This window comes from Ambystoma mexicanum, chromosome 6p (genome assembly GCF_040938575.1).
Source record: "Ambystoma mexicanum isolate Mex_15411 chromosome 6p, UKY_AmexF1_1, whole genome shotgun sequence".
Classification (NCBI taxonomy): domain Eukaryota; kingdom Metazoa; phylum Chordata; class Amphibia; order Caudata; family Ambystomatidae; genus Ambystoma; species Ambystoma mexicanum.
Window position 1 is genome coordinate 1480581763 of NC_090935.1, and position 12793 is coordinate 1480594555.

A 12793-nucleotide genomic window follows, 5' to 3' on the forward strand; every position below is an offset into this window, starting at 1 on the left:
CACCAATTATTATGAAACTGTTCCAATCACTGGTTAAACTCAAGAGTGCCCGATTCTTGGCAAACTGCTGAAATAGTGCCAGTGTACAAACAAGTTGGGAGGGATAATCCTAGTCATTACAGGCCCATCTCCCTACTCGATGTGACCAGAAAAATCTTTGCTGAGGTTGCCCTGAAGCAGCTGCAGGAATGGGTGGCCTTTAGAAAACCAAACTCTCACCTTCAGGCTGGGTTTCAGCAAGGGACAAGCACTATCGATCAATGTTTCCACTTGTCCCTAGTTTTACAAAAATATACAGCACCAAAGAGGATGAGGGTATATTCAGTCTTTGTGGACCTCAAGACCGCTTTCGACTGCGTTCCTAAAGATCAGTTGTGGTGGGTTATATTGAAGCGGGGGTGCCTGTAAAACTGGTAGCAGTAATGTGCCAGCTCTACTCTGATAACCCAGTGGTGGTGAGGTGGGGTCTTGAAGGAGAAATTACAAACAAGTTTGGAGTGGACAGGGGCATGCGGCAAGGATGTGTCCTTGCCCCACTACTGTTCTACCTTTACATTAATCAAGTCATTCTGGAGTTGATGATGAAATGTTGGGATGGTAGGCTTGATAGGCACTGAAATGTTGCCAGCACTATTTTTTGCCGACGATGCAGTGTTTCTGACAATATCACCTATGGGGATCAGGCGTTGCGTTGAATGTTTCGTCGCCAAATGCTCTCAACTAGGCTTGACACTAAACAAGAGTAAGACTAAAGTATTGGCTTTTAGACCAAAGAGATCCAAGTATTGTGCATGCCGCATGAAGGAAGATGGGATTAATCTTGAGCGAGTCACCTACTATGATTACTTGGGAGTTATAATCACTGATACCGGAGCATGGTCCGCACAGGTAGACAAATCACAGATTATTTTGGAAACTGTGGTGTACTGAGAAAGTTCTTTGTAGATCATGGTGAAAGATAAGAGTCCCCCGCTATTAATATTTACAAAATTCAGACTGCCTCGGCGGCTCTTTACAGAGCAGAGATATGGGGATACGCTAATTGCCAGAAATTGGGGATCGTCGAAAATTAGTTTTAAAAAATGTTATTGAGGCTTCCAAGAAGTTTTCTAAATGCACCTTTGTTGATGAAATGTGGCCTGGAACCGATAGTCATACAGATAGTCTGGAAACCTGTATTTGTTTGGATACGACTATTGGTGATGCTGGAGCCTGAGAAAAATCAAGAGGCTCTTATTAATTTTTATAGTTATCCAGGAGGGCCTTCGATTCCGTAGGTGAAACATGGCAAACATAAGCTTAGTGTGTTAGGCCTGAGTGATATGTGGCAAAAGACAGAGAACGTATCCCACTGCACCAAAGAAAAACTGAAATCTGCTGCTAAACAGGCCAGGTATGGATTTCTTATGCGCTCCTCTTTAGGCCTACAGTTGGGACTAGAATACCTATTGTTGAAAACAGAACAAGAAGCTGAAAAATATCTAGATGTGATCTCGCCGGCATGTGAACATACATGTTCATGGAGGTCAGGACTGGTACTGTTGGGACTGCATAATGTACCAAAAGGCTGGAAAGCTAGTCATTTGGAATCTTGCCCACTGTGTGACACATGTCGAGAGACAATTATGCATATCATGTTATTCTGTGACTGATACGAGGACCTGAGAAGACTTTATTTATTGCCTTTGTTTAAGAAAGCCTGTGTCTATCGTATCACGGAAGCTCTATCTTTATGCCAATCAACTGTATCAATAAATCAATTAATGAAACATTTTGTGGCAAGATTTATTTATCGAGCCTGGTCTCACAGAAAATTACTGATTGAGCAATCAAATAATTCCTGACTTTTAGGACAGTATTTGAACTCTTTTACAACTTTCTAGGGTTTTCTGTTCATTCTGCGGTAATGTTTTTCTGCCGCAAAATGTTATCCAATTTATTTTTATTTGGGGAGGTCCCCCCGCCGAATCCCCTCTCTACTCTTATTTATTCCCTATATACCACCCCACCCCTTATAGGCCCCCTCAAATTTGGGCAAAAAGTGCCACAAAAGAAAAACGGCGTTGAATATATGTCGTACCCTTTCTAGATATATATGTATGTACTGTTGGTCGTTGGTCTTTTTAGAATATTGTTGTGTTTTATGTATAGAAAACGTATCCTGGATGACATGTATAATTATTTATTGTGATTATGTTGGATTTAATTATTATAATGTTTGCTTATTTGTTTAGTTTCATAAGAAACTTTACAAAATATTCATGAAACTTAACATTCACAATACATTTCCAAACACCAGATCTAAAACATCTACTATCATATCACATAATACAATACAATACAATACAATACAATACATTAAAAAATTTAGAATATTAAAATAGTTCCAAGGATTTTTACCAAAAATAAATGTAATTACTATTTTACTAAGTGTTCAATTTCCACAGCATAATTCCTATCTTGATTCCTTTATGGTAACTGTGTACAGTGTACCTGTGCATATGATCTCACATATTCTTAAAACACTGTGCAAATTTCATAAAAATGTAGAATATATTCTATTCTATTAAGATATGAGACACTTAGCTAAACAAAGTTACCCAAAAAACCTCATCAGTTTAGTTCCAACTTCTATTTGATTATACTGGGTTGAGATACATGTAAAATTGCATCTGGTAACATGCTCAAGTCTCTTTTTGGCAATTTCCTACACCTTGTAAAGAGCAATATGTAACTTTTGGTTGTCTGTATTCAGACAGTTTACCCAAAAATCCACACTCTTAATGCAGTCATAGTTAGACACAAAAGGATCCTAACAGAGTTATACAAACATAACCCATGGTTGCACACTCTTTCAGGATAGGCCCGATTGTGGTCCCACTAAAGCCAGTACTTGGAGCTGACTTGTCCGCGTCTCAATTTAAAGGCACAGACCTTCAAACATGGGCATTGTCTGATATGCAGTTGCGGTTTAAAATAACTATAAGAATACCTCTCCATATCAATATGGCTACACAGGGTCTCCACGTGTGAATAATTAGCCACCCAGTCCCATTGCTTTCTTTTTTTTTAAAAGACCCATTGCAGTGTTTCATAGGAAGAGCCCCAAGAAAAATCTGGCTGCCAACCTATGTGATCAAAAAGGTCATTAGCCAAACCTTCAAAACTGTCTTTTCGATGGCCAAGGACAGCCTATAGACCAAGTAACTCACATTTGGGGCCTGCATGAATTTGCATATATAATAAACCCTGTTTTCTCAATAACTCAGCTCTTAATGATGTAAAGCCCAGTTCTAATCTAATATATTGTATTGAAGCCCCAGCTTTGAATCTCAACATCCGTTTCCAGAAGCCACCTTCAATCTTATCTAGCCAGGCTATATCTCGCATGGCGAGGGCTTCTAGTCCATAGAGCAACATAGGGGAAAATTATTGTTTGTATAACATTAATATACCCTCTAGGGAATAGCCAGCTGCATCTCTTGCAAATTTCAATATCTGCTGCGCCAGCCTTGTGGTTCCTATCTTCTTAGCTTCTATAATGCATTTGTATGTTTTGGTACCACTTATATCTAGTCCTAAATAAGGATAAGAGTCAACATATTCTAGACTCCCTAGAGACGTGTTAAAGATGGGACATATTACTTTTTTTTGCAGACACAATCCACATTTTAGTCTTCCCTGTGTTGATAATTAGTTTGTTAAGAATCGCGTATTTACACAAAGTCTCAAACATGGCCTTTGCACCAGAGTAAGTGTGGTTTAAAAGTATAAGGTCATCTGCATATAGAAGACAAGGTAGAGAGCGAACCCCACACTCAACATCCCACCTCTGGATTTAACCATTCTGGTAGATCCGACATGTATAGGTTATACAGAGTCGGGGCCAAGGTACAACCCTGTTTCACTCCCATCTGCATTTCTCCCATAGCTGTTACCATGCATTCATCCGTAAGCCTAACACCGACCTTTGTATGCTGATGCAGACCTTTTAGAATATTAACCAACCAGGACGGGCGCCCACCTGCAAAAAGCTTCTCCCAAAGGTGTGCCCGATCTACACTATCAAAAGCGGCCTTAAAGTCCACAAATATTAAGTACAATGTCTGGCTCCCTGAATCCAGAGTGCCTTTTTTTAATTGTTGCATGTTTAGTTTCCAAAAAGCTTTACATAACATTTAGAACAAAAACATCATATAAATATACATAACCCTTAAGATCCACAGTAAGAACAATAATCAATTCACATTTCGAATTAAAAAACAATTACATCAACATTAGCCTGTCATATTAAGTTCATCACAGCATATAAGAAACTATAACAGATCTAATATCACGCTAACCAGAGTTCATTGAAGTAAAGCTCCAGCATATGTTAAGTAGCATTAAATTACCAAATTCATTATTTCCAGTTCTTTGGTTACATCTTGCAAACATGCATTTCATGCCACAATTAAGGAAATATTGAGCCCCCACATACATCTTCTCCAAAAAAGGTTCACTGACAGCTCTGAATCTTTATCAAACTTATCTTTAAAAATCAAGATGCACGTAGGCTCAAAGTAGGGACAAATAAGCACTAAATGCTTCAATGGGCTGCATTACGAGGAAGGCGGCCATGGAATGAACGGGGCCGGTAAGCGACTGGCACCGTTCATTCCGGGCCGCCTCATTATGAGTTCTGCAGCAGGTCGGAAGCAGAGAAAATCTGCAGACCTTCACTCTCAACAAAATGTATTTGGGATTTGAGTTTGCAGGCTTTCTTCTCAAGGCTCTGTTTCCATGATTTCACACTAACCCTATTTGTAAGATTGTACCCCAAATAGGTAAGGGCCTGGACCTGATCCACTGATTCGTCACCCATAATCCACTTATAAGTCTGGATATTTCTTCTTTTAGAAAAGACCATTATCCGAGATTTAGATGCATCTGGCAAAAGATTGTTAGCTACCGCACGGAGGTAAAGAATATATATTTTCCTCCTGAGGCCACAAGGGGTACGATTCAGAAGAATAAAGTTGTCTGCAAAGGTCATCCACTCGATCGCCATCCTCCCCAACCTTGCCGGTTCGATTGAAGGTCCCTGCCACACTCCCTCTGCATCGCACACGTACAGGTTGAAGAGAATTGGTGCCAGTGAGCAGCCCTGCTTAACCCATACATGTGTAGCAATTTCCCGGGACAAGGTCCCCTCATTGGTCAAGTGGACCCTAATAGTTGTTTTAGTATGGAGTAGCGCAAAGAGCTGTACAATCTTGCGTGGAATATTCATAGCTAGCATCTTGGACCACAATCTCGATCTTATTACTCCATCAAATGCATTTGAGAGGTCCAATGATGCTATACACACATCTCCTATATCGGACTGGTGTACTGAATCTTTTAAATGTGCCAAAACCATCGTATTCAAATTGGTTCCCAGCTCTTACCTGAAACCCACTTGAAATTTGCTAAGAAGCAAAGTATGCCTGACCACATTATTAAGATCTCTTAAGAGCAGGATGGAAAAACCTTACTAGCCACATCAATGAGCGCTACGGGTCTATAGTTACTAGGAATTAAAATATCACCCTTCTTATATATGGGCACAATAATAGATTGAACCCAAGAAGCCGGGACCATGTGGGTCTCGAAGATGTAACTGAATATAGGTTTCAGGAGGTTAGCCCACAGCTCAGGGGCAGCCTTCATAACAAAAGGTGGAATGCCATCTGGGCTGGGGGCTCTGGACAGCTTAAGTATGTGTATAGCCCATATAATGTCCTCGTGATCCCAAGTACAACCTCCTACAACAGGAGATCCCAAATCAGTACCTGGCCCTTTTACGAATTTAGAGGGCAATGTAAATTTGTTTGTGTAATAAATGATCCAAGCATCAGCTTGGATTGGACAGTCTAAACTGCCCTTAGAAGGGTCTAGAGTCCTATTAACAGTGGACCAAAATGTGCCATCCATACCCTTACAGAGATTTTCCATCATGTTCTGGTGGGAATTCAAGTAATGATCCATCCTACGTGATTTAACCAAGTTTTTGTGTCTGAGAATGATCTTTCTTTTTAAAACCAAAAACCCCATTATCGATAAGGACTGTTCTTTAAGAGCCACCACGTTCCTACGTTTATTGATTTTAGAGTTATAAATTCTAGTATCCCACCTAAAACTCTCAGATTTGTTGATGGAATTGCCTCCCACTTTACTAATCTTATAGGCACAGGTAAGTATAATGTTGTTGTGAGGATTCCCCCCTCGCAAGTGGGAACTATCCCCCAAATCAGATTGGACAGCTTTCGTTAAGTGGTCTATAAGAAGAGTATTAAATCTACTAATGGTTTTAGTGTTCCAATTAACCAATCTCCCTTGTTTCGCCACTGAAAGAACCATAAGGTTTTGCCTAACCTTATTACCCAAGTGGGCCAAAGTCAGACTGAAAACCAGTGGGGTATGGTCCCCCAGGTCAGTATCTATATGAGCCAGGTTACCACACACTTGTTTCCATCCATTAGACACGTAGAAGAAATCAATCCTGGAGCTACGAGGGCCCCTCTTCCACGTATGCTTGGGAGATTCCGAATTACATGGGTGGTCCAACATCCCCAAATCCCATCCTTCCAAAAAAATGTCCCACCACATCCTAAGATTGGGGTGGAGAATCTTAGGAATAGCCCCCCTATCATTCCACTGGATACCCTCAGCGCATAAAGAGTTAAAATCACTGGGAGGCCAATGCCCCTGCAGCGCCCCTCCCCCCACTCTGAGCCTCAGGATGCCACCCCTTTTACCCACTCCTTGAAACGGGTCTGAGTGTGGGGACAGTGCAATTCCAGTGTTTTGGGAAGGAAATACATGGTGACTTGCACTTGCTACATGCACAAGCTGGATAACGACTTTCAACCCACATTGTTGCAGGTTTCTGAACGCTGCTGGCTGCCTGCCTTCAACTTGTGTTTTCCGCCGTCCATGATTTTTGTGCTGACGGTTAAAAAATAAAACACCTGGCGAGTCCCTGACCTATTCTTTTGGAGACTTTTTCTGCTCCACCCCAGTCAGAACATTAAGTGAGAAAGGGAAAGTTCTCCTGCGCCATCACCCCCTTCAGCCCCCCCCCCACACCGCCTCATCCAGGGGGAAAGAAAAACAGTGATCTGTGGAAGGACTATCCCCCTGCTTTCGCATCTCCCCGTTCCCCGCTCCCTATATCACCGCCTGTCCCTAATATATGAGACCGGATGTGGATGGACTTTGACGGTGCAGTATTTTATGTTTTCCCACTCAAAAAACCGATTATACCTTGTATGGCCCCTTTCACCCAACTCTACTGGAAAGCGTTTTGAAAAATGTGTTATTTCAAACCATAGTTATAAAAAAAAAAAAAAGCTTCCATGGGATAACACCACCGAACCCGTGTAAATGGTTTGGGCTGGCTTGCTGTGCTAACCCGTGTTAATTCCCGGAACATTTTAACACACTTCTACTTTACAAACAATTCTGTTCTACTACTGCAAGAAGCCTTTACCAAAAAGAAAACTTCATCTTTTACAGCAGGACAAAATGGACGAGTAGTAATCCCAGGCAACAAGAAAAACAGCCCCATAGATAAAGTGGGCGGGGTTGGAAAGTGGCAAATAAAGCCAATTAATTGTATGCGTTTATTGACAACACATTTCCGGTCTATGAAGCTTTTCAACTATCCCTTCTTTGTACCCTTTATTTTGTATTAATGAACATGTGAAATAGTCATTTTTGTGTTGTAAGTCCTCACATAAACTAACATTGAGAATCAGGCCCACCTCCAAGGTATACTGTGGTTTTAGAATGAGATTTATCATCTAGGTACAAAGTTGTTTTTTTATTATTATTAAACTGCTTCAGGTTAACTTGTGGCGTGTGGACGGTCTGTAGATCTGTGCAAGTCACTTAGGGAGCTGCTCTCTGTCATCCTGCTAGTGTCACTGAACCTGATGGGTCAGTCAGAGGAAGCACACAATGTTAGCGTTGTGCACATATGTGGGACCATGTCCTGAAATATGCTAGGATCAGTACAAAGTGCACAGTATGCCCTCCTGGAGTGACACCCAGCTTCACCTGCCTCACCATGAAGGTATGCAGTAATGTGCCCAGCCTGGATCTCAAGGGCACCCGAATGCTATGTGAATCCCCAGACTGTATCCTCCATCATGGGGGTGTCCGCATCCCCCTTCTGATTAACTGATGGGCACAGGTCGCCGTGCACAAATCCTATCAACCCACTTCCCTTTAAAATGTGTCCTGCTGCCGGTTCTAATTCATCACCATCCCTGGTGCAGCTCACTAATAGCTGGTATAAGTGGCATCATTCGGCGTAGGAATGGTCCCCATTACGAGTTTGGTGGGAATGCAGCAGTAATTCCGTGCAATTACCACAGAACTCATCTTCCATTACCGCCCCCTGCAGAATAATGAATGGTGGTAAAGCCGTTTTAATCCCCATCTTTGGAGTCCATGGGACTCCAGAAGGATTTTGGCAGATTTACTGTGATTGGTAATTCTGCTGCAGGAAATCAGTCGATTTTTGGCCTTACAGTGGAGGAGGTGCCGCCAGCATTTTGCTGGTGGTAATCCACCACTTCAACGTTAACTCTCAGAATTTGGCGGTGGGGTAAAAGCGGCAGTAATTCCGTTACCACCAACACATTTGCAGCTGTGGAATTGCTGCCACTTTTTTTTACTGCACTGTTGAACTAGTAATGCGGTCCATAGACCTTGGGGGTGCATGCAGGGAATATAATTAAATCAGCAATAAACAGATGTTGGCTGGCTTGTGCAACTAGTAGCCGTTTATTTTCATGTATTTCTGTAGGAGATGATTACATATTCAGCCACTTCCTCGTGGGAACCATTTCCACCAATCAGTGAATTATTGAGTCCCCACATTAGGAGAACTTATGTTAAGTCCATATGTCTTATTATTTTTTACTTTGGAGTCCAAGGGCTGAACAAAGATAGTAAATGCTATACATTTCTGTTCTTCTCATGTAGCACCCGAGGACTATTCTGTGAGAGCAGTCAGTAATTTGCCACCGCCATTATGCAGGGAAGATATGCTGAAGGAGATAAGGGCACTCGAATGGGAAGCAGAACGGTTAAAGCCACAATACATTGAGAAGGTAAGTTATTCACTAAATCGCTAGAATCAAGGTCCGTACAAGCACATCAGCCATACCAGTGAAGCTTGAGTATTGATTCATGCTGCAGGTGGGAATAAAGTACCAGAACGTGCTTGCGAATAATATTTGCAAGAGCTTTTCCTCACTGTATAATACCCCCTCCAACTCTCACCCCTGGCAAAGATACAGGAGTAATGTTCCGTGAATAGTAAATTGCAGGTTAGAGCCGCCCACGTTAGCACTTTCATGCTGTGGAGTCCCCTCTGTGGAAGGTTCATCATTTGAAGAACAAAGCGCACAACAAATACTTGCTGGACCAGGTCAAAGAAGTGCAGATATCACCCGCAAGTTAGGCTTGCAGGAGGCATTTATGATGGATTCCTATGGAATCTGCTTGCTTTCCGGATGCCATGAGAATACACTTGTTTTACACTAGTATGAATACGTCATGCTAACCTAACACCATTACTTTTTTGCTGGCACCTGTCTTATAGCCTGAATAGAGAATAATGATTGCATGTCATGCAGGTAGTACATGGGGCCCCCTTTTTAAAGCACTGACATTTTGACAGGTGGGAACACTCCCTGCTTCCGGTAGTAATCCCGTCCTTTTGATATGGTTTGATAAAATGCTTATATAAAACGGGTATCAAAGCTGATATCAATTGTATATCAAAGGTATATTTTTTATATTAAGTGTTTTTGTACTTTGGTATGATGTTGATATGATGTTGTGATGATTTGATATAAAGTCAATCTAAACTTTATATTAAAATGATGTGATATAAAGTGAATATAAAGTTTATATAAAAATGTGGCTGGGAGCAGCACATGTGTGCTATTACCTGGTCAAGAGCGAAGTGAGTTGTGAGGAGATATACTGCGAGTGTTAGGGTTTGGTGATGCTTTGATGACACAGGAGTGGTTTTGGCTTTGTAAATATAGTGCTGATGTCATGATTTTTCATATATATTTAATAGCGATGGAATATAAAGCTGGCATTGGCCTTAGAAGGCCTGTTGTCATGATATTATATAAATGGAATACAAAAAAGGAAGTTGGACTTTTTAGGGCATGCCGTTATCATTTTATAATGTAAAGAAGAGGTTTGGGAGGGTTTCGTTATTTTAAACTGAATATGCGCACTGTAGCAAGTACCTTCAAGTACTGCTTGGCCGCTGGACTCTGTTCTTCCTTTTTGGATAAAGACTATTTCTCGTAAGGACTTGCTATAAACTGCATTGCCCATCAGGCACTGCTTTGTACAACGGGAACGCCCACCTTTAAGGCGTGTATAAATACAGCAAGGCGCGCGCAATGTGCGTGCGCACCGTAGCAAGTACCTTCAAGTACCGCTGGGCTGCTGGACTCTGTTCTTCCTTTTTGAATAAAGACTCTTTCTCATAATGACTTGCTATAAACTGCATTGCCCATCAGGCACTGCTTTGTACAACGGGAACGCCCACCTTTAAGGCGTGTATAAATACAGCAAGGCGAGCACACCATAGCAAGTACCTTCAAGTACCGCTTGGCCGCTTAGCCGCAATGCTGCAGCGCTGCAGTAGAGAACTATAACCTTTAATACTTGCAAAAATTCTAATGCTATTCTTCATTTGATTCCATCACATTAGGCTAATTGTATGTAACACTCGTGTTCTCGCGACCACCTGTGAGCAATTAGTCAAGTGAAAATCACACTCCTGCACGGGTAGCAGAACACGGGAGATTGGTTGTCTCTCATGCGTACTTAAACACTTAAGTCTAACATGCCTGAAATACCTGAGCTCCCATTAACCCCCAGGAGTAATCCCTCCAAATCTGCTGGAAAGCCAAAACGCATGGCCACTCGCAGAAACATAACACTTACGCCTGTGCCAAAAACTCCTCTTTCCAATCAAGATATACGTACTTTCTGTGCTCTACCGAAAGGTAATAATCAAGTTTCCGCCCCCGACTCTATGAGAATGGATGGACCTTGCAGCTCCAATACAATCTACAACAGCTGCAAAGTAAGGAACAGATTCCCGCTCCTGATTCTGGGAGGACGGAGGAGGAATCACTCAGCTCCACTACACAAAACCCACAATAGCCGCAAAGTAAAGAACAGGCATCCGCCTCTGCTGCTATGGGAATGGAGAATCCCGAATCTAATTTAGAAAATATACAATACCCGCAAGACAAGGAACAAGATCTTGCCTCTGACTCTTTCCGACCGGGGAGTCCTCTTAACCTCAACATAGAAAATACACACCAGCCACAAAGCAAGGAACAAACTGTCTCAGACAATACTATATTACAAACAGTAAAATCCCCTTGCCTGAATCAAAAATCGATGGTACAGCTATTTTTTGTAGCTGAAGCAGTGGATAACGTGGACGTTTTTTCAAACGTACCAATACGGGCAAGTATTGCAAACCTGAATTCATCGCAAGTGTCAATATCACCTGACTATCAAGCTCCTTGCTCAATGGATTCCGGCGCATCGCTTGTGGCTTCTTTTATCCAACTGACTCCAAGATGTCGACTTACAACCACAGAACCTTCAGCCATATCCACTAATAATGCTCCACTTGAAATCACTCTAACAGCAGTAAATACAATCATTAGAAGTCTCCCTAGGATGTTTGAATCACTCGAACAAAAAATAAATCAACAATCTGTGCAAATTGAAGAAATCGCTACTTGGATAAAGTCGCATTCTCATGTGATGAGCTCGCAGGATTCCAACAGAGACCAAAATACAAGCACAAGAGACAAACATCCACAGACAGTACCAACAGACTTTGCATCGGCAGTACCCACCTTTTCTCAAATAATACGTTTTGTGGAAAGCCCTATTCCTGCTAACACTGAGCCTAATTCTTCATGGATCAGCGTGGATAAACTGCCATCCAGCCCGCAATCATCGCCGGTGGTGGAAACGTATGATGTCTTCATTAAACGAGCCCGTCAAATGAATCACCCGAGACATCTTATCTCGAAGCCATGTCTAATAGCCTCTAAATCAAGGTGTATAGCGAAGGCGAAACCATGATTCCCAACGATTGATCTCACTCAAAAATCTACACCTCAAATTACTGAAGCAATTGCTAATAAACAATTTGTGGACACAACAAGTTAAACTTATGCACCGTGAAGTGAAACGCAATTGGCAAGTGTACTTACTGTGGCACTGATTCAAATGTCAACTTCAACAAGTCAAGTCACAAAGGCGCACCGCGAGATTCAAACAGTGAACTTTGCAGTACAAACTGGAAGTAACTCACCGCTTGATCACTCACGTTGAATGCCTTGGTGGCGCTCTCAGAAGAAACAGGCGAAACCCAGTCCGGCACAACTGCACCGCTAAGGAATGTCACGACAAATGGAAACCTAAGTGCTCCATCACAGCCGAGAGCCTCACTAAAAGAAGCGACAAACCAAACTTACATCACTGGACGCTCAGATCAAATTAAAGCAGCAGTTGATGAATATTTATCTCACCACCTAAATAACTGTAATATGGTTAACATCGCGAAGGAGGCAAATCGGAAAATTGCCAAAATATACAACGAACAGCACACTTTCCAACTTTGAATTACGAGGCACAAGCATTACAGCAAAATATACAATCAGAAGTAGACCCTCCACCACGAGCTACGAAGCACAAT

General features: G+C 41.9%; 1 protein-coding gene across 1 annotated transcript in view; it reads left to right on the forward strand.

The window, feature by feature from the left end:
* The window catches only part of LOC138511071 (coiled-coil domain-containing protein 158-like), a 1089990-nt gene that overhangs the window by 67100 nt on the left and 1010097 nt on the right, over nucleotides 1-12793 (forward strand). The window contains exon 2 of the mRNA XM_069626570.1: nucleotides 9016-9143. Within this exon, the coding sequence (XP_069482671.1) occupies nucleotides 9016-9143 (128 nt within the window). The remainder of the gene's footprint in view (nucleotides 1-9015; nucleotides 9144-12793) is intronic.